The sequence below is a fragment of the Lepidothrix coronata genome, unplaced genomic scaffold (genome assembly GCF_001604755.1).
Source record: "Lepidothrix coronata isolate B3197 unplaced genomic scaffold, Lepidothrix_coronata-1.0 Scaffold25, whole genome shotgun sequence".
NCBI classification, from domain to species: Eukaryota; Metazoa; Chordata; class Aves; order Passeriformes; family Pipridae; genus Lepidothrix; species Lepidothrix coronata.
Window position 1 is genome coordinate 3,785,665 of NW_016690205.1, and position 20,481 is coordinate 3,806,145.

The following is a 20,481-nucleotide window of genomic DNA, read 5'->3' on the forward strand; positions in this document are numbered from 1 at the left end:
GTGCGCCGTGGCGTCGGCGGCGGTGTGTCCGTCATGGCGGCGTCCATCTCCGGCTACACCTTCAGCTCCGTGTGCTACTGCAGCGCCAACAGCAGCGCCGACCACGTACGTGCCCCGCGCCGCCAGCCCGGGGCCGCGGGGACACCCCGGCACCGCACACCGAGCGGCGCCCGCGCTGCGGGGCTAGCGGGCCGCACCGCCGACCGTGCGGCCCGGCCGCGGGTCACAGCGGGCGGGGGCGGCCCCACACGGGCGCGGCGGGGCGAGATGTGGGATGTCCGGGAGGGATGTGGGGTATCCCGGCGGGATGTGGGGTGTCCGGTCTGTTCCCCCCGTGCGGGATGTGGGATACCCGGGATGTGGGGTATCCGGGTGGGATGTGCAGTGCCTGGGCGGGATTTGGGATGTCCGGCATTCTCCCCTCGGGATGTGGGATGGCAGGGCTGTTTCCTGGGATGCGGGGTGCTCGGAGTGCTCCCCGCGAGATGTGGGATGCCCAGACGGGATGTGGGGTGTCCAGGCGAGCTGTGGGGTGCCCGGGCTGCTCCCCCCAGAATGTGGGATGCCTGGGCAGGATGTAGAGTGTCTTGGCTGCTCCCCGGGATGTGGGGAGTCTGGGATGTGAGGTGTTCGGGATGTGGAGTGCCCGGGCTGCTCCTGGGGATGTGGGGTGCCCTGGATGCTTTCTGCGGGATGTGGAGTGTCAGGGGGCTGCTCCCCAAAGGATGCGGGGAGCCTGCTGACCTCCCCCCGGGATATGGGGTGTCCGGGGTTCTTCCCTGTGGGATGCGGGGTGCCCGGGCGGGATGTGGGGTGTCCGGGATTCTGCCCCCCGGGATGTGGGATGCTAGGGGTGTTCCCTGGGATGTGGGGTGCTCGGAGTGCTCCCCCCGGGATGTTCCCGGCGGGGCTCCCGCGGGACTGGGGTTGCAGGCAGGGAACACGTGTGTAGAAGCTCCGTGGGTGGGTTTCCCGCAGCCTCGACTGACCAGCGCAGAGCTGGGGTGTTCCCGAATCCCACGGTTTTGTTGGCATGATTTTAGGCTGAGCTTGCTCTTTTGCTCTGCACCACCATCTCGGTGCTTGTGCCAAAACCACACAATTCCTGCTCAGTCTCCTTCCTCGTTTTGGGTAGGGATGGAGAATAAATTACTTTATTTTACCTTTAAATTAACATCTGGGTTTTATAATCCCTGTTGATGTTCAGGGTCCAGCCCAGTCTCCACACAGAAATTTGAGTAAGGCTCTGCAGGTGTAACCTCCACTTCCCTTGGATTTGCAGGAGCAAAGCAGCCTCGTGCTCAGGCCTCCTTCTCGTCCCTTTGGGGCTGGGGCAGAGCCCTCCCTTCTATAACGTGTTTCCCTTGTGTAAGTTGTGTGTAGAATGTTATTTTTGGACAAGCCATCCCTGCAGTGTTGTGAAAGGATGTTGGCAAAGCAGAAAATCAGCCTTGGTGAACCTCAGGGCAGGTTGTACCCACTGCAGCTCAGATGTGTGCTTCAAACTAAATCTTTGATTCAACTTAAGGGCTAAGAAAGTTACAGTAAATGACTGTATGCAGTGGATTTCTTTCCATTTTTAGTCCTTTTATTTTCCTTTTAAATTGTAGGAAGGATTTCTGCTGGGAGAGGTGAGGCAAGAAGAGACCTTTAGCATTAGTGATTCACAGATCAGCAACACTGAATTTCTACAAGTGATTGGTAAGTGATATAACTTTGAGACATTCTGAGATTGGCACTGCTCAGGTTTTAAGTTCTCAGGACAAAATTTCATTAAGAATCACTTCACTTGTGAGACCACCACAGGGTGTATCATATTTGCCACAGTGTCTATGTGTTTGTGGTTGTGAGGAAAGGAAGCAAACCTTTGCTAGTTACAGGGTTTTTGTGCGTCTTCTTGTGTAAAGAAAAGATTGTTTATTGGAGACATTTATCTGCATTTCATGATGGAGAAATTACTTACTTAGCTGTTGGTCCTGCAGAGAGTTTCTCGATACAGTTGCCTAAATACAGCATGTGCTCAAAGTGAAATGAATTCATTGCTTGATTTACTAAGACTGGAAAGGGGCAGATTTTCAGCAGAGGGTTTGGATGGACAGCTGGGAGCTGGCAACATCATAAACTGTCACAGCAAGACTGGACAAGAAATATTTGTCAGACAATTTGTTTGACTGGCACAAGGACTCTACAGCTGATCTGTGTGAAAAGTGAAAGAAGATTGAAGCTCTTGCTGTTAAGTGTTAGTTGAATTAGATTTTTCATACATGAGTGAGAAACTGTTGCATGTTTTTAGCTCTTTGGTTTGTAGAAAGTAGGAAAGCCCTGAAAGAAAAGGCCTTTTTGTTTCTGTATATATAACCAGATGTTAAAATATATCTAAACCTTCCTAAAAACCCAAATGTGTCCATACCTGGCTTTGTGAATCTGATCCCAGATAACAAAGCAGGGTCTGCATAAAGCTCAGGTAACACACAAACATCTTTGGATTGACTCTCAGTTGTTTTTTGACACAGAACTGATGATCTGAAGTGATGATGGTTGTGTGCACAGCAATCCAGAAGGTTGAGTAGTTTCCTGTTCTGGTTATTCCTAAGAGATCAAGGGTGGTAAATTGTCTGAAGTGTCAATTAATTAATTAGTTAGTTGAGCTAAATTACAGAAAGTAAAGGCATAGCATTTTTTGTGTGTGCATATAATCACTATCAGAGCACTGTCTGAGGGAAGCAGCTGATAGCTCTGGGTGTTCAGACTAAACTGACAGAGCCAGTCACTTTTCGAAGTTTCTAAAGCAGACACTGCTCTGCAGTGGTCACTGATCCTGGTTATTGTTGGCAGTGATGTCACCAGCTGCACCCTTGGCCTGGTTTCCTAAACCAAGTGTTTGTGGTGTTAAAAATCACTCCCTTTTTAGATCACTCCTTTGTCACATTATTAGTTACAGTTACTTTATGAAAATGGAAATTACCCACCCCGGAGGACCTTCTGGATTTTTTTTGTTTGTTTGTTTACCAGACTTTTACTTCAATATTTATTTGTGAACATTGACTCTTGAACTCCCAGTTCAGCTCAGGGGATTGACAGTTTTGTGGCACTGTTGTCACAGATGAGTTTTAACTTCTTTTATCTGTAAGATCAGTGGTGATGTTTGAGTATATATGTGTGTATATACAGTATGCATGCTATATCTATAAATAAGCCAATGTGTAAGCCTTAAATTTAGAATGTTGGCTGCTGCATGTGGTCTGAGCAGGAGGCTTGTTGCTTCCTGTTTTTCAAAACACAAGGTCTGTGTGGCAATACCATAACCCAAGGATCAAGTATGTTGTTGCAGTCAATATATTTCCTGGAAAACACCGGCCTAAGCTTCAATAATTGCACTTACTGGCTTTGTTAGCAGATTGTTTCCTGCATGATGGTGCAAAAATACTGGAGTTGATACAATTCTATACAATTCCTAAGAAAGCAGCTCTCACAGCAGCATCCTGAGGAGTTCTTGCTAGTGAGGATGTACAGTTTCTTGGGCAGTGGGCCTGGAATGGATGCTCTGGGCCTTGTTTTGATAGACACTAAATATGCTGGGATGTTAATGTGTGCAGTCTGCTGTTCCTGGGAAGTGTGATCCCAGCGTGACTCTGCTGAGATGGCAGCCCTGAGCAGCAGGTGGTGTGTCACCCTCCAGGAAGGAAGAGTCTGAACAAAGTTGTTGCTAAACACTCCAGTGGGGTTCTGCTGTGGGAGCTGGAAATATTAGTGCTACGTCATCATAGAATCACAGACACAGAATGGTTTGGGTTGGAAGGGACCTTAAAGCCCATCTCATTCCAACCCCCTGCCATGGGCAGGGGCACCTTCCACTAGACCAGGTTGCTCCAAGCACCTGAAAAAATAACTCATGTTTGGTGTTGGAGAGATAATGGGGATTGGATTTTTACTCTTTTCTGACTCATCTCTGAGATTACTGCCATGTTACAACCTTTGTTCCTTAAATAAGCACATTAGCATTTATTGCAACCTTTTCAGTGAAAAAATGCTGCTCTGAGTTTTTAAGATCTCATAGAACAGAATTACAAATTGCAGCTAAGTGTTTTGAAATGGGTTTGAACCCCTTTTCTCATTATAGACTGTTTGCCTTGCCTCTTGAAACACTCCTGTGTATAACATTACAGTGATTGCCTTCCCCTTTTTCTTCATTGCTGCTGTAACAAAGTGTCTGTGAATGCAAGTAAAGCGTTGTGGAAATGGATATCCAAGAGAAAAAATGCTTTTGGGAGGAGGTTACAACTATAGTATTAAAATATTATTGTGTGTATTTGAGGTTCCTATATCTCTGTGTATCTGAGCAAGTGTGTGTCTTATTAAAATATTTCCCTCTGTAAAATGTCAGATTATAAAGAGAAGCCAGTTTTCTGGGTATGGTGCTGTGTCATCAAGTGTTGCTGAGACATTAAGGGCAGTGTGTGGTCTGACACAAATGTTTGTTTGCTCAGTAGCTGTGATGTGGAAAGTTCATGCAAGATATGCCACTGTAATTTCCCTTTGCCTTAAGCAGCTGGACATATGTCTCTTTTTTTTTCTTTGTTGTTGCAGAAATCCATAACCATGAGCCTTGTTCAAAACTCTTTAGGTAAGCTTTTTTTGTTGTCTTCCTGTGTTGGATGCAGAATATAAAAATAGGGAGCTCACTGCAATGTATTAGCATTTCAAATGTCCCCACCAGTGTTTGCTCATCTGATGGTATTATAGAAATCCATGGAAATGGCACCAACCATGACAATGAAATTATGAGATCACAGTTTTAGTAGCACTTACCTTAGGTTGGAAGGGGCTTATTTCTCTGTCTCCTTGAATTTCCATCTTGGGTAGCTGGTGGAGGTAGAATAGGAGTCAGTTCAAATCATACCACTGATAATGAGGATGGATGTCAAAATCAATTGAAATTATTGCAGTTTTAGGTTGGCTCTGCCTGGGCCTGGTGGGTCACAGCACACCCTGGTGCCCTAACCCTTGTACCCTGTGGGGTTACCAAGTTGTTTTGTGGTTAGTTGTACTGACCTGCACCAACTAATTATTCTGAATCTTTCAGCTTTCTAGTGATTTTTGCCTTCTGATCTTCTGAACTCCAGAATTTAAATTAAATATGGGTCTAATGTATTCTATTTAACAGCTCCCATCTATTTACATGTAGATTTTCTCTGTAGTCTTCACTTGTTAATACAGTGATGGCTTCTAAACCGCTGTCTAGAATTCCTTTTTAGAAGGAATTCCCAATTAATCTCCTCCTGTCTTTATTTGGAGATTTCCAGCCAATTAAGAAGACACAGTAGCTTAGATATTATGATTGACAGTGGTTGCATTAAGAGAAAAGCTGCAGTCAGTCACTTGCTGGTTGATAATTACAGAGAGGGTACTCTGAAGGCAGTGATTTAAATGCTGCAGACTCCACACATGGAGATAATATCCCAGTGTCTGGGAGGCTCTTCCTGGATCCCAGGGACGCTTTGTGCAGCGCATATCCAAACGGATCACGTTCCCTGCTTCCCCCCAGTCAAGGAATGGGTTGTTAGTGCCTGAGCTGATGGAGGGAGGGGAGAAGTATCCCCTGTGTGCTGCTGCACAGGAAAACGGTGAATCCACTCACTGCAGAGCACAAGGGAAGCTCTCGCAGCTCATGCACTTTTTATCAGTACCAGAGTGTGCTGCTGGTTGTTCTGCTCCACTGATTGTAGCACATGCTGATTTGGGCTTTTTCTGCCTTGTCCTTTTGACTTAATTGTAGCCAATGTGAGGCCTATTGCTCATCCACTGTGTTCTTGTAAGCTGGCACTGCTGATGTTGGGTATGACAGCCTTGGTTCCAGTGCTGGTACTGAATGAGAAGCAAGGATTTTCAAAAGACTGATTTCTCTGTCTGTGGAGTTTTCAGATGGATGTCTTTCACTACATACCAGTTGCTCATCCTATAGAAAAATTACTCTTATAAAGCACAGAAGGAGAAAGAATTGCATAGCTGCTACTTACCAGAATGCATAAATAAATACTGTGAACATGAACTGAAAAGATTATGCAAATAATACGTATCTCAAATTAGTAATTAGTTGTAGTCTGAATTTTCACTACAACTTGCATCTTGAAGCAAATGGTATTTCCACCCTTATTTACCAGCCAAGTACAGAGCTCAGGATTTTCTGTTGTGTTTTTTACACCCCCACATAAGAGCTGAGATCACACACCTCTAAACCAGAGTGTTTTCCTGCACTGCTTGAGGTGTTAGTGATACCAGCTCTTGAAAGAGACCAAGGACTTGGCAGGTAAGGCAGGGAGCAATCTATTTTCAAATGTTTCTCCTTTTATCATGCAGTGTGATCTACTTAAATTTCTAAACCTGTGTGTGTAGGTAGGTGTATAAATGCTTAAATCTGTTGTGCCCTCAAAATAACGACATGTCAGGATTTGAGCCTCAGTTCTGGAAGCAGAGCCATATGGAAAGACCATGATGCTTTGGATTATTGTGGCCTCTTTTGGCTTCTAGGGTCCAACCACGTGAATCTAATTGCAGGACTGGAGCTCAAGAAACTGGTTTGAAGTTGCATGTAAAATAGCCCTGCTTCCCTTTCTTTTAGGCAGGGTTTTAATGATTAAAACAGTGCATTTATGTTGATAAAGGTAAAACTCTGGAAATTGCTTTGTATTGTATAGAATGCCACCTATTTGAACATTTGAAAAATGTTCAAAGTGTAAATAATTTACTTTATGTATAATATATGTGTGTAAACTGTGTATCTGCCTTTCTCTCTTCCTGTTTGGTTCCAGCTTTTATGATTATGCAGGCAAGGTTAACGAGGAGAGTTTGGACAGGATCCTTAAAGACCGAAGAAAAGTAAGTTTTCTCTCTTTTCCTCCTGTTCTGGTCATTAGAAAGACTGGGTTTGGAAAACAAATGAACACAAAAAGGTAATTAACTAGGAGAAATATTTTCTTTCATAAATCTGATGGTTTGTTTTGATCCAGGGCTTATCCTGTACAGAAGTTGGTGGATTTGTGGTGCTTAGGTTAAACTGGGGGCAATGTCTAATTTCCCTGAAGAAATGTGAAGGATTTAAGTGTAGGTCTCCAAAAGTGAAAGGCTGTATTAACCCACTCAGATTTCTGAGCTAAAAATGTGGCATAATGATTGTGTACTTTGCTGCTGAACCCACCAAAAATGCAGTTGATCTGAAAATCTGTTTGAAAGAGTTCATTTGAAGGTATTGTAGCGATTTAGCCTTGTAATTCCAATTTTTGCACTGTCAGTTTTAAACTGAACAAACTCTTCCATCAGTTATATCACAGCTTATAGATGTTTACAGATATTGTCACAGCTCTAAATCATGGTTGTTAGTAGCACAACCAGTATTTAGAAGATTAAATTTTATTGGTTCTTTGGAGAAGACTCAAACCTTTTCTAATTATCCAAGAGTTGTTTCAGAGGTTCTCATGAACTGATACATCAAAGAGCGGAGCTGAAGGTGTGGTCCCTTATGTAGTGAAGTGGTGGAGTGAGTTTCCAGTATTGAATCCTGAATTCTGTGACCCTATAACTCTACTCTAGAACATTACAGAGGATACTAAGTTCCCCCTCAGGAGATGAGGCAAAAAGCATAATTTAAAAATGTTTGTCTCCCACTAGTTTTCACTGGAATGTTATTTTTTTAGGATCTGCCTTACAGGGAGACTGGCAAGGTGCATAATCTGTGGGGGGAAAGTGGGCAAAACCAGAGAAAATAAAACTTGAAGTGTCATGTGACTACAGTATCACAGATTTAATGACATTAATTGTCATAATGTCAAAAAAGAAAGAAATACTGCTGTCTGGGAATAAAGACAGTCTTGTATTCTCTTTTATTAGCAAACTAAGCAGGCTTTATTACATTCAGGCTAAATAATTTAATATTTAATCTAAAAAAAGTTAAAACCAAAGCTTCCTGTTCTTTTATTTAACATGGGAGTTATATTGTTTTATAGTTGACAGTCGTGTTGTAACAGGATGCTACACTTGTTTTGGTGCAAAGGTACAAATCTCTAGGAATTTTATTCTTTTAATAGGTGCAAATCTCCAGGAATTCAGTTTGTTTTGTTGTAATAAAGCTTTTGGCTAATTGTGTTACCACAATTTTAGCAACTTTATTCTCAGGAGGTAAACGTGTGTCCCTGAGTTAACACTTTTCTGATGTACTTTGATTGCAGAACGTTATTGGATGGTACAGGTTTAGGAGAAACACGCAGCAGCAAATGTCATATAGAGAGCACATCATTCATAAACAGCTGACACACATCCTTGGAGTGCCTGATCTTGTCTTCCTTCTCTTCAGCTTCATTTCCACTGCAAATAACTCAACACATGCTTTAGAATATGTGCTTTTTAGACCAAACAGAAGGTAAGCCATCTCTGTATATGAGCCAAGCCTCATTTTTTGCTTCTAACTGCTATTCTTCAAACTATTTAAAAGTTTGTACAATTATATGTAAATTATATGTTTGTCTAATAATGTCCTGGGGTACACTTGTTAGTGTAACAAGCCACCACTTGTTAGTGATGGCAGCTTTTTTCCCTGTGCAAATAAGTTATGAATTAAAGTTGGGGTGAGCAAAAATTCTTTTCAGACTTTAAGTCATCAAACAAACAAAAAATATATTTTGAGAGATATCAGATGTCAGTACCATGTTTCTTACAGTGGACCTGAATGTGTCTGTGGTAGTTCAAGTGCACATTTCAAAGGTCCTAAGAGGTATGGAGGTAGGAATTTTTGATCCTGCATTTATTTTGAACACAACCTGTAATATTTAGCAGCTTTTATAACAAACCTGATGCAGAAGCTTGAAAATGAGAAGAGTTGTGATCATCAGAGAGCTGGGATAATATAAGGCCATTGTAAGGGATCTTTTGCAAATGAATTAAGAAGTCTTTCTAAACTTTCTCTACAGGTATAATCAAAGGGTGTCGCTTACTATTCCTAATCTAGGCAACACTAGTCAACAGGAATACAAAGTTTCTTCAGTGCCAAATACTTCTCAAAATTATGCCAAAGTTATCAAGGAACACGGGTAAGGATTTTTCCTTTAAAATGAATTAGTCATCCAGCTCCACATTCTGTACCTCCCAAAGAATACTACAAAGAAAAAAACTAGTTCAGGAGAAGAATGGTCAGTTCTTACTGTGCTTTTTTCCTGCTTAAAACTGAATCTTTCAGGGAACTCGGTGCACTCCTCAGAAAAGCAGAGTTGGTGTGGCCAGTCCATGCTCTGAGCCTTCTGGCTGGAAGCTTCTGGTTTGATTTCCACCCACCATCCACCTCCCCAAGGAATTCCGTGTGCAAGCTTAATTTAAAACTTGAACTCTGACTCGGAAATCTTGTTGTTTTTCTTAAGAATTTTTACTTACATGCTGTACATGCCAAGTAGCTTTTCTGGCTGTTAACAATGAAATTATACAAGCTTAAGGATTTCTGCATAAATTTAATCTCATTCAAATGAGACTTTGTTGTTCCAGAAGTAATTTTGGTATTGAATATGCTGCTGTCCAACTGGATCTTGACAGTATTGTACGTTTTTAGCAGTATACTGTTGCTAAAATAGCATATTTAGCAATAAAATACATTTTAGAAATACAGAGATAGACTGCTTAACAGCAACTCAAAGACAGCATGAGCTAGGAACCTGTGTTGTCTTTTCTAACTAATGATTTCTGCTTTGCTTCCTTTTTTTAGTACTGATTTTTTTGACAAAGATGGAGTGATGAAGGACATCAGGGCTATCTATCAGGTTTATAATGCACTTCAGGAAAAAGTACAGGTAACATCCTTTACTTCATGTTGGTCAGTATGTCTGTGGCATCTTTTATTCATCCTTTGGTTAAACCAGGAGTGAAGGGGATGGAGATTTTTAGAGCTCATGAAGAATTATCATGAACTGTAGGAAAATCAGTCTGATTTTAATAATGAAATATGTCCGTTTCTATTTAATGTGTGCACTTCCAGTCTGTAAAAGTGGTTGGTATGAATATCATCAATTCTTTCTCTTTTTCAAGTAAATGATTCAATACTTAGGGATTTCTGGGAGGTGTTAGTTATTTTTAAGAGTATGCATTGAAGAGAAGCCTTGCTGAAGGCTGTAGGGATTTGCAGAGGTTTAAAAATGACTTCTGGGTATGAAACATCAGCAGAGCTCCATCTGTTAGTTAAAACTTGTGTGGAGCATGAGTGAATCCTGCTCCAAATGTGCCAAAGCATCTGAAAGTGCCTGGAGTGTCAGATCTACTCAATGTGTGCCTGTCAGTTCACAGCTTGTCCTGTGTGAAGAGCAGCGTGGCTGTGCTGCCCCAGGAGCTCACACAGCTGCTAATTGTGCTGCAGTCACAGCTTGTTCCCAGGCTTTCCCTCTGCATCTGCCCTGGGGGGATTTGTGTCTCTGCTCCAGCTCAGCTCTGCTGGTCTGCTCGTGGAGCAGGGAACGAGGCAGCAATCCCTCCAACCATCCCCTGGCCCTGCCTGCACAGGGGAGCTGCTCTTTCTCAGTGGGAAGTTGCTGCTTCCCAGCCTGCCTTGTAAGGTGGGTAAGGCACACACAGGGAAACTTCAAGGGGTAGAAAAATTTATCTTCAGAGCTCTGTTTCATTAGCTCCTGGCATTATTTGTAACACTGCTTATGCCAAGAGCACGTATATCCTTTGTGCTCCTGCTGTTGTTTGAATTACTGGGTCTGGAAATGGAAATGGGGTTGTTTAGCCTGGAGAAAAAGAGGCTCAGGGGGACCTTATTGCTCTCTACAACCACCTGAAAGGAGATTGGAGCCAGGTGGGGATCAGGCTCTGTTCCCAGGGACCAAGGGACAGGACAAGAGGAAACTGCCTCAAGCTGCTTCAGGGGAGGTTCAGACTGGATATTAGAAAGCATCTTTTCACAGGAAGGTGTTGGCACAAGCTGTGCAGGGAAGTGGTGAAATCACCATCCCTGGAACTGTTCAAAAACACGTGGATGCCCTTGGTTTGGAGGTGAACATGGTGGTGGTGCTGGGTCGATGGTCTCGATGATTTTAAACGTCTTTTCCAGCCTTAACAGTTTCACGATTCTCTGATCACCAGGGAGTTGTCTTCCTACCTTTTAGAATTTTAACTGTTGTATGTCACTGTATAAATCATGTACAAGGTTTACAGAGCTCAAAACTAATTTTGGCGTTGGCTGACTTGAGGAACTTTTACCTTTGAAGTGACTGTCTCACAGAGAATGTTACAGGACTGGAAATCAGTTTTCTGGTTAAGCAGCTTAGACATATATTTGCATTATTTCCCCAATTAAACTTCTAAAAATTAGATACAGAATTGAAAGCATAGTTCGTGTTTTTCAGTTCTGCAGGTAAGGCCACTAAGAGTCACCTTTTGGAGAAGAAACAGCTTTTAGGGTTGTGTACTCTTCAAAACTGATCATGGGTAATGATAATGACCAATACATTGAATCACAGAATGGTTTGGGTTGGAAGGGACCTTCATGATCATCTTCTTCCACCCCCTGCTGTGGGTAGAGACACCTTACACTATTCCAGGTTGCTCCAAGCCCTGTCCAACCTGGCCTTGAACACTTCCAGGATGGGACACTTAGTAACTTTGGATCTTATTACAAATCTTCTGTAATGATGAATTATTTGGAAATGCTTTTCCTGTAATGCAGCAGTTGGGAATTGGCAACAGCCAGTAAAGAAAACGATCTTGAGCTTAAATATCACACTCTGATACAGTGAAGTCCTACTTTTAGTTTTGTGCTTTTAATGGCTTCCTGTCTGGTAGGAGCTTTATTAATGTTGTCATGGAAATATTTCCTGTATTTTTGCACAATCTTAGCATATCTTATGTTTTTCTCCCAGGCAGTATGTATAGATGTAGAAAAAAGTGAACGTGTTGTTGAATCTTTTCAAGCTGATGTGAACAAGTTAAAAAGGCAAATCGCACAGAAGAAGAATGAAAAAGAACAAGAAATAAGTAAGTTGCCTTTTAATTACTTTTTTTTTTTCAGAAGCAGATGCTGTAAGTGCAAAAGGTTTTGTAGAGTTAAAATAATTTTTTTTATTCCTGATAACTCATGGGAAAAAAGTCCCATTGGGAAGTGTGTATGGTGGATTTACGTTGCATGACACCTGAACTGTGAAAGTGTGTGGGAAATACTGCAGGTATTTCTGTTGGAGTCATGCAGTGCTAGCAAGCTTAAAATATAGGAGAGAGACAACACTGTAGAGAAAGAATGTGAAAGTCACTTCTGGAAATAATACAGGAAAAGATCAGCTGTAGGAAAGGAAAAGTGGAAGAAACAAATCTAAACACTGGAGAGACTCCTGTTGCAGGAAAGAAACAGGATAATGTGTTTACAGAACAGGAGCTATCCATGGTTTTATAAAATCTTCATTCCCTTTCCCACTCTCCATTCCCACTCCCATTTCCTGTCTTAGTGGTGAACATGTTTAGCATTGAAATACCACTTTTCAGTGTTGAACTAAATCTTTTCAGGTATTTGTTCATCTCTTTTTGCTGCTCCATAATTTCCTGAATCAGTGAGACTTGTGTGACCATATTTGCCTGGTTGCCACACTGTCCCTCCTGCCTAAAAATTGAGTGTCACCTCAGTAGACTTTTGTTTAGGAGTAGATAAGTTTTGTGGAGAGCTCGGACCTTTCCAAGGAGACATTGCTGACCCAATTTAATTTGTGAGTGCAAGGGAAGGCCGAAGGTAGAGAGTAGGAGCAGAGAAAATAGACAAATGGGAAGTAAGATTAAAACCCAGGTAATTCATAAGCCAATTACATATTTCAGCAAACACTGCCTCTTTTTTTATATTTGAAGAGATAAGCAAATAACCAAATTTCATCATTTTAGCTACAAGATGGCTTTTATTACTTGTGTGTCCTGTTACCTAAAGCTGTGTCTGACACTGGAAGATGATTTAGGTGGGTGAACACCCTAAACTCTGCTGCTGCCATGAGTGGATATTTTTTATTTGCTCCAAACAGCAAGGTGCTGTTACCACATGAGCATTTCAGAGCACAGTTTGATCTGTCAGCCCAGGTTCTCCTTCCTCTGAACCCCAGAGATAAGGTAAAAGAGCCAGGATTAGCTCCAGACCATTTAAAAGATGGAAGTGCATGAGTCACTGCTGTTTCCTGCTTGGCTGTAGATGAAGCAGGCAAGGAACTGCTACTATGGAGAAGTAGAGGTGGGTATTTAGTGTGCCTGGAGCTGATCCAGTTATATGGAAAAGCTGGGGGAGGAGGAGGAAGAGCAGCCTGTGCTCGCCTCTAGGTACTACCAGTGAGATGCAAATGCTGGACTGAGAATTCACCCAGAGCAGATAATCATGTGAGAGGGCTGAAACAAGAAAACATGGAGCTTGTAACCCTGCAATATTTTTAGATGTGAGTAGTTAAATGCTGAATCTGGCCTTGTGTTCTCTGACTTGCTAAATATCAGGAGAATTTCTTTGTGTTTACTGAGTTAAATATTCCAGTTAATCATTCTCCGGGCTGGAGGAAGAGGGAGCATTTGATTTCAATTCCTGCAGTAGTGTTGTGTGAAAGCTTGTTATTCTTACAAACTTTTGGTTAACAGGCTGTGACTTTACACTGCAGCATAAAAGTCAGTTGAGACTTTATTTGCCAGATCAGTGAAGTAGTTTTGTACACGTAACGTGTTCCAGGCTATGGTGAGTGCTGTGCACTTCCCAGGTGGCAGCAAATCTCCCACTGCAGTTCTCACATTGTGGCCCAAAAATGGAGTGCTGTTACACAGCCACTGGAGGGAATATGCACCTTTTATTCCTAAGGGACATCTCATTGACTTGATGAAAGGAACTGTTCACCCTTCATTTGTGTTTTTCCCAGAAATGTGGTGTTACAGTAAGTAGAGCTGATCCTATTTTGGCTGTCACTTTACCTATCCCAGTGTCAGCTCTGACAGGTGTCTGGAGGTTAATAACCATTTAGAAACCAGTCAAAAACTTCAGTCTCTCCCAGTGCTTAACAACATTCCTGCCAGGAAGTTTTTCCTTGTGTCTAATGTACATAACTTACCTTTTCATAGCAGCCTCATAGGCACGTTTGAAGAGTGAAACTGTTTCCTCAAGTCTTCCCTTCTTGTCCCTGTTATTGCAGCCTTTCCTCTTAGCTCATGATTTTTAGATCTCTAAAGAGTCCTTTCCTTGGAGTTTCTCCAGTTTTTCCCTATTTTTTAAACTGTGGCATTCAAAATTAGGTGTATTCCAGTTGTATTCTTGACCATTGCAGTGAAATAATACATACCTGTATCTCAACAGCTGAACACACTTCATGCATGTTGATATTTATAGTTGACTTTGATCAAGTGTTTCTTTTCTGCAGAGGGTTGCAACTGTTCCTTATTTTGTAAGGTTTTGCAGTTCATTATTCCTGTGCATGTCTTCCTTAAAATATTTGCCAAATCATCTCATTTAAGATGACTTTTATGTTCCTGTTCTGATAACCCTGTTACACCTGCAGCTATAATTCCATCACTTAGGTTTTTAATGAGAGTACAGATTTTAAAATAATAATTTGAGGGAAGAAAACAAGGTAATTTCTTTGCAGGTGTTCATGAGATTGCCCCCAAGCACAAGGGGCATTGGAAGAGAAAGCAGAAAGTGGTATTTTTAAGATGGAACATCAGAAATCAGTTATCACAGATGAAAAGTGAGTCGAGCTTTGAGTACTGAGTAAGACACAGGTGGAGAGGAGCAGCCACGATGAGCCCTAACAGGTTACTGTGCTCTTGCATGTGAGAGAACAAAAATACAGAGGAAAGATGAGGTGGAAACAGCAACAGGCTGTGGAAACATCCTGTAGCTGTGCTTTTTGGGAGCTTAAACTGGAGGAAATGAACTGTACAGGATGACTGTGCACATGAAAACGTAGCACGCCTGCACTTGGGTAGTTTATTTGCTTTCTGACACATTTTGTTTTTGAAATGTGATCACTGGGATAATTGGGTTGTGCTGATACTGATGAGTTCCATGGCTGCACTGCTAAATTTAGGGCAGTTTGTCACGCTCCAAGAGTAGGATGTAGCAATAAGCAGGATTTGATGTGATGGTCAGGGATAGTGTATTGATGACTATATAAGACAAAAATCAGAATTAGGAAAGATGAGCAGTGGAGACTGAGAGGGCAAAATCAAGTGCTGGAGTTGGAAAGCAATGCCAGGGATGAACATTTAATAACAACCAGAAAGAAAGCAGAGAGGACGGCGCTGTGTGGTGGTCACAGCTCGGGTACGTGAAGCACATTGCCAAGAAAGCATTAAGTACCCCCATGTTCTTTGTTTTGTAGGAATGCAGCAAGCAATTTTAAGCAGGCAAATGCCAACAGATAACTTGGAACCCATGTTTGTTCCCCGGATGTCCTACACTGGGTTTGCTGTGGAAGGCTGCACACTGGAAGATTCGGATGTCTCTGATCCTCCCCCTCCGTACTCCGATTTCAATGCAACCAGCCAGGACAGTGCTGCCGGCCCCGGGCTCCTGGACAGCAGTGTCTTCATGCCTCGGCCTCAAGCAGTAGGTTCTTCCAGTTATGTGTCCACAAATGCAGGATTGAAATATTCTGGTAATGGAGCATCCATGCCATCTTCCCAAAGAGCGGTCGGTGACAACGTTGACGAATCAGAAGACAGTGATTATGAGAATTTGCTTGAACCCACAGAGTCCTCTGACAGTGAATACTCACAGACAAGGGATTCACGGCCTCCAGCACATCCCGATGGTGATTCCAGGAACACTCAAACTTCTCAGATTTGATGGGGGGGAAAAAGAATCCACCTGACACTGTTTTTTCATAATTGTTACCGAGAGACTTTGGGGATTTAACCTGGAGGAGATGAACTACACAGGATTACTGTGCACACAAAATGTAGAAGACTTGCACTAGATGGTTTATTCACCTTGTGATACATTTTGCAAGTTTTATAATGGAATCATTAGGATAATCAAGTTGTACTAATACTGATGAGGTTCATGGATGTACTGGTAAATTTAGGCAAAATGAAATTTATAGAGATCTTGTAGCTTTTGTTGCCATATTTTCTTTAAGACAATAAATTGGGATGTAGTAACTAAGCACAGTTAGTCTACAGATAATGTTCTCAAATCAAAACTTACCTCTTGCACTATCATGCCTTGAATTTTAATTTTTGAAAGGGAATAAATATATCAGCCGCCTTCAAAATAGCTTTCGATGGTAAGCCAAATTGGCCTTTGCAAGCAGAGAAATCTTGATAATTCTGAGAAGCCTGATTGGAAAAGATGTGGTCAACCTTCTTCTGTGGGCATGCTCTTATCAGAGGAGGGCTTTGGTTCGACCTTTTTTACAAGCAGAATGTGTCTCACTTCAACTGATGGTTGCCTTTTTTTCTGTAAAGGTTGGGGGGGGGGAGTTGGGATGCCTGGTAAATCATCCAAATGAATGTCATAAATATAATTATTCTGGTCTCACTGGGTTTACAATGACTTTATGCCACACTGGCCTCATTTATCGTCTCATTGGTTATTTTAGTATAAATACAAAGTGCACATGCAGGAGTAAATGACCGACAGAAGTAGTAAATTCCATCATGATTGGACTTTGGAGTCTGCAAATTGCAAACATCAGAGACTGCTTCTTGCATTTTATTTGCATCTGAGTATTGGATTTACGCTTCTAGATGAGTTTTTTATGTATTAAATAGGGGGATAGGGTAGCAGAAGATTGTTTGGAGAGTCCCCTGGGTTTATTACCTCTTTTCCTCTGGGTGAAACGTGTAAATGATTATTTTAAATTGAATTACAGCTCTTGTCAGAAAACTGCCGTTTGGGATAAATGAAGTGTGGTATATTTAGAGAATTTCATGTTTGGATGCACTTACTTTTATTTAAATACTGCTTGTATGCTAACGTTGCCCAAAATATGTGAAATTGTGCCACTAAGAAGTTTGTATTATTGGACTTTATCCCTGATGTGTAAATGATTTCATTTTCTTACCAGATATGTCTCTTGCCACAATATGAGATTTTAAAAAATGAGAAAATACACATTTTAAGATGAGGTTATCTGCAGCATTTATCACTCGAGGTGTCAGTAACCACTTCCTTGGTTTACACCCAGAACAGCAAAGCAGTCGCTTAAAAATTTCAAATCTGTCAGATTTACACACTGAAATTTTATTCTTTTGGATCGGATCTGTAGGCAAAAGTCTGTTCATTGCCTTCTCCCTGACCCGTACCAAATTAAGCAAAATAACTTTGGGAAAAACGAGATGTTAAAATTGCCACTCTTCTACCGAGTGTTTCCACCTTTAAACATCCAGTGCTCTGGTTTTAACTATTTTACATTGTTCTCATTAGCCTTAACTTGATGGGTTTTGCTTTGGAGTGTTGCAGTCCATGGGACAGAGACCTTGCTCTGGAGTTTATGCCTCTGGCTCAGGTATAAACGTGTCACTGTTGGAATCAGGATTGACAGGTTGGCAACCACCGTCTTTTACTTTTATTCCGTACAGAAACCTGCAAAATGTACATCTCTGACAAAGCAGTTAAATGTGACAATAAAATCTTATTTAATCCTGTAGCATAGATTTTAATACTTGTCCGGTTCCACCTCAGTGAAAGAACCCACTGGGCTACAGACATGCAGCTCAAAAGGGGGGGTTTGTTAAGGCTGCTCTGTTTGGGGGACTGAGGGGGAGAGGGCAGCACTATGCCATGTGTATTCCATGTTTATGTTGATACAAGATCCTTGAATTCTGGGGGTTTTATACCAAAAACTGCCTTGGTTTTACATACAACATGCAGGTGATCTGTGGTGCAACATGTGTGTCATCCTGCCCTGTAGCCAGTGCCCATCTGCAGGTATTTTCATTTACCGTAACTGCTGACTCATAAGAACAAAGGGTATGGGTTTATTTATATATTTCTATTTTTTTTTTAAATTCAGATGATATCCTGGCAGAAGTACACGTGACTGGACTTCGCAGTTTTCATTACAGTCCTGCTAAATATAGCAATGTGGGGTTGTGATCTGCCTGAAGGCAACAGGGAGCGGCTTTAGTCATAAAACTGGAGCTTCACACCCGTGAAACAGCAGTTTTCCACATCTGACTCATGGACAGTCTCTCCTGGTGATTCCCAGGAGCACAAAGCCCAGCAGCAGGGCCTGCAGCCGTGTCCTCTCACTAACAGGGAGGCAGCACTGAGGAAAAGCTACTGAAAACTGGCATCTGTGCCCTTCAGTTCCAAGTCCTGGAGTTTTCCTGGTGCAGTGAAATATTTTTCGTTTTAGTGCTGTGAGAAACCTGGAAGTGCTGTTTATTTCCAAATTTACTTTGATTCCCCCCCTGATTGTTTATAGTAGAAGAACAGGAATGTACCATATGGAGAGACTCAGTGAGTTAGAACTCTCACATATGCTTACAAAAGGAAGCATCACCAAATATTTCTGAAATTAGCTTGGATTGACACCACAGGAGCCTCCAAGTCCCCTCTTTGCTTAGGGAGCGGTGTGTGTTGGCAGAAGGACACGTGAGCATCGTTAATTTTGACATATTCGTGACTCTGCAGGTTTTGAATTCATGTCTCACATCTCCTGACAGCTCAGGATCATTTCAGTGCCTCTGACATGTCCTGAGTTAAAATTTAAAGGGAAGCTGTCACTGTTTAATGTAGCAGCAAAGTAAAATAAACAAACTGATAAGATTTCCTGTTAAGTGGGAAGATGCTTCAGACTATACTGAACTTAACTAGAATCACACTGAAACTTGGCTTTTTTTGGTGCTTCAAGGTTTATTTTAAGCTTTTTGATAACAGACTTACTTTGCTTGGCTCTGCCATGGTTCTGCCTCTGAGCAGTCCGTGGATCAGCTTGAAAGGTGTTGGCTTTAAGGAGCATCTTCCCCCAGCTTTCTCTTGGTGTGTAAAATTACACTGGTTTCACATGCACATCTCTCTGTCAGATTTGTGGGGGGGTATTTGCATCTATGTGAAAAACCTTTATACTGCTCGCTTTTGCAGACCTGGGAAGAAAACAGAGGTTTCATTAGAGTTTCATTAGCAAATTGGTAAGTACTTGGACACCTTCCAGTGCCTAAAGGGGCTTCAGGAGAGCTGGAGAGGGGCTTTGGACAAGGGCCTGGAGGGACAGGACAAGGGAGAAGGGCTTCCCACTGCCAGAGGGCAGGGTTAGGTGGGATATTGGGAAGAAATTGTTCCCTGTGAGGGTGGTGAGGCCCTGGCACAGGTTGCCCAGAGAAGCTGTGGCTGCCCCATCCCTGGAAGTGTCCAAGGCCAGGTTGGACAGGGCTTGGAGCAACCTGGGCTAGTGGAAGGTGTCCTTGTCCATGGCAAGGAGTGGAAGAAGATGATCATGAAGGTCCCTTCCACCCCAAACCATGACCTGTCCCAGCCTGTGGTCAGAACAATGACAGGAACATCACGTGGCTCAGAAGTGCATTTGTCCCCCTCGGGGCGCTCCTGCAGAACTCTCATGTGCTCCATGTTTCACACCTCGTGTAGCCAAGTGTAAGGATGTTTCTTCGGGTTGTTGACTCTTGTGTTTTGTTTTTCTTCTCTCTTAACCATAAATAACCTTTTATAGCATTGCAGCATCTCAGCCGAAGGTCCTAAGAGGAGAAAAAAAGGAGATTCTTTTGCTGTGAAGAAAAATACCTGTGGATTCCCCTCTGGCAGTATTATTCCCACTGGTGGAAGCAGAGAGGGCTGTCTCTTTTACTTACTAACTTCCATCAAAATTGGATGGGGAGATGATCATTGTTCATGAGGGACAGAAGGGCTGGAACAGGTGAAAAATTCTGGTGTTACTTGGAAACCCTCCTCCAAAGGGAGCAAATCCTGCACTCCACAGGTTTGTAAGGCAGGGAGGGCAGAGGGTTGGGAAAGCTCAGTTTACATGAGCTCCAGGCTCAGTGAAGTGAGCAGTGGGAGATTGTTCTCCTTACTTTGAGAGAATTTCAGGTTCAGCTTCCCAGGGCAAGTCCTGCAAGTGAAGATGGATGTCAAAGCAGGTCAGCTGGATCCAGTAAAAGAGCTGCCTTCAGGAAAGAAGGGATCACCACAATCGCATTGGCTTCAGCGTGGGTGGGTCAGGATTATATCCAGGAGTGGGCTGTGTGCCAGTGGAAATCTAGGAGGTTTTTCCACCTAGGAAAGTAGATTTTTTTATTTCTCTCTGACCTTTAAACAAGATACTAACTTGGAGCTCTTTATCTTTTCTCTAAGCGTTGTCCAGGGAAAACAAAACATTATTGCCTTTTCCAGGCTTATTAGGGAAAGGTGCCTGCTGAGCTGTGCAGAAGGAGCTCAGGGATACCAAGGCTGGGGAAGCTGCTGCTCTGCAGCACTCCAGGGTCGCTGCAGGGTTTTGCATTAATTATTTCCATCTCTCCTGGGATCCTGTGGTGCCAAGCCATGCT

The 20,481-nt window shown here is 42.5% G+C and overlaps 1 protein-coding gene across 1 annotated transcript; it reads left to right on the forward strand.

Moving 5' to 3' along the window:
* Positions 1-3: 3 nt before the first annotated feature.
* Positions 4-16,138, forward strand: FAM175B (family with sequence similarity 175 member B). The gene is made up of 9 exons (XM_017809334.1): positions 4-105; positions 1,611-1,701; positions 4,588-4,624; positions 6,810-6,876; positions 8,223-8,413; positions 8,961-9,080; positions 9,743-9,827; positions 11,892-12,006; positions 15,354-16,138. Exons 1-9 carry the CDS (start codon positions 34-36, stop codon positions 15,818-15,820), a joined length of 1,245 nt encoding a protein of 414 aa, XP_017664823.1. The 5' UTR covers positions 4-33; the 3' UTR covers positions 15,821-16,138.
* The last annotated feature ends 4,343 nt before the right edge of the window (positions 16,139-20,481 follow it).

Excerpts from the sequence above, each read along its gene's own strand:
- FAM175B (XM_017809334.1), top strand. The coding sequence starts at position 34 with ATGGCGGCGTCCATCTCCGGCTACACCTTCAGCTCCGTGTGCTACTGC. Across the intron at positions 4,625-6,809 it reads CCTTGTTCAAAACTCTTTAG|CTTTTATGATTATGCAGGCA; the intron begins GTAAGCTTTTTT and ends GTTTGGTTCCAG. Across the intron at positions 8,414-8,960 it reads CTTTTTAGACCAAACAGAAG|GTATAATCAAAGGGTGTCGC; the intron begins GTAAGCCATCTC and ends CTTTCTCTACAG.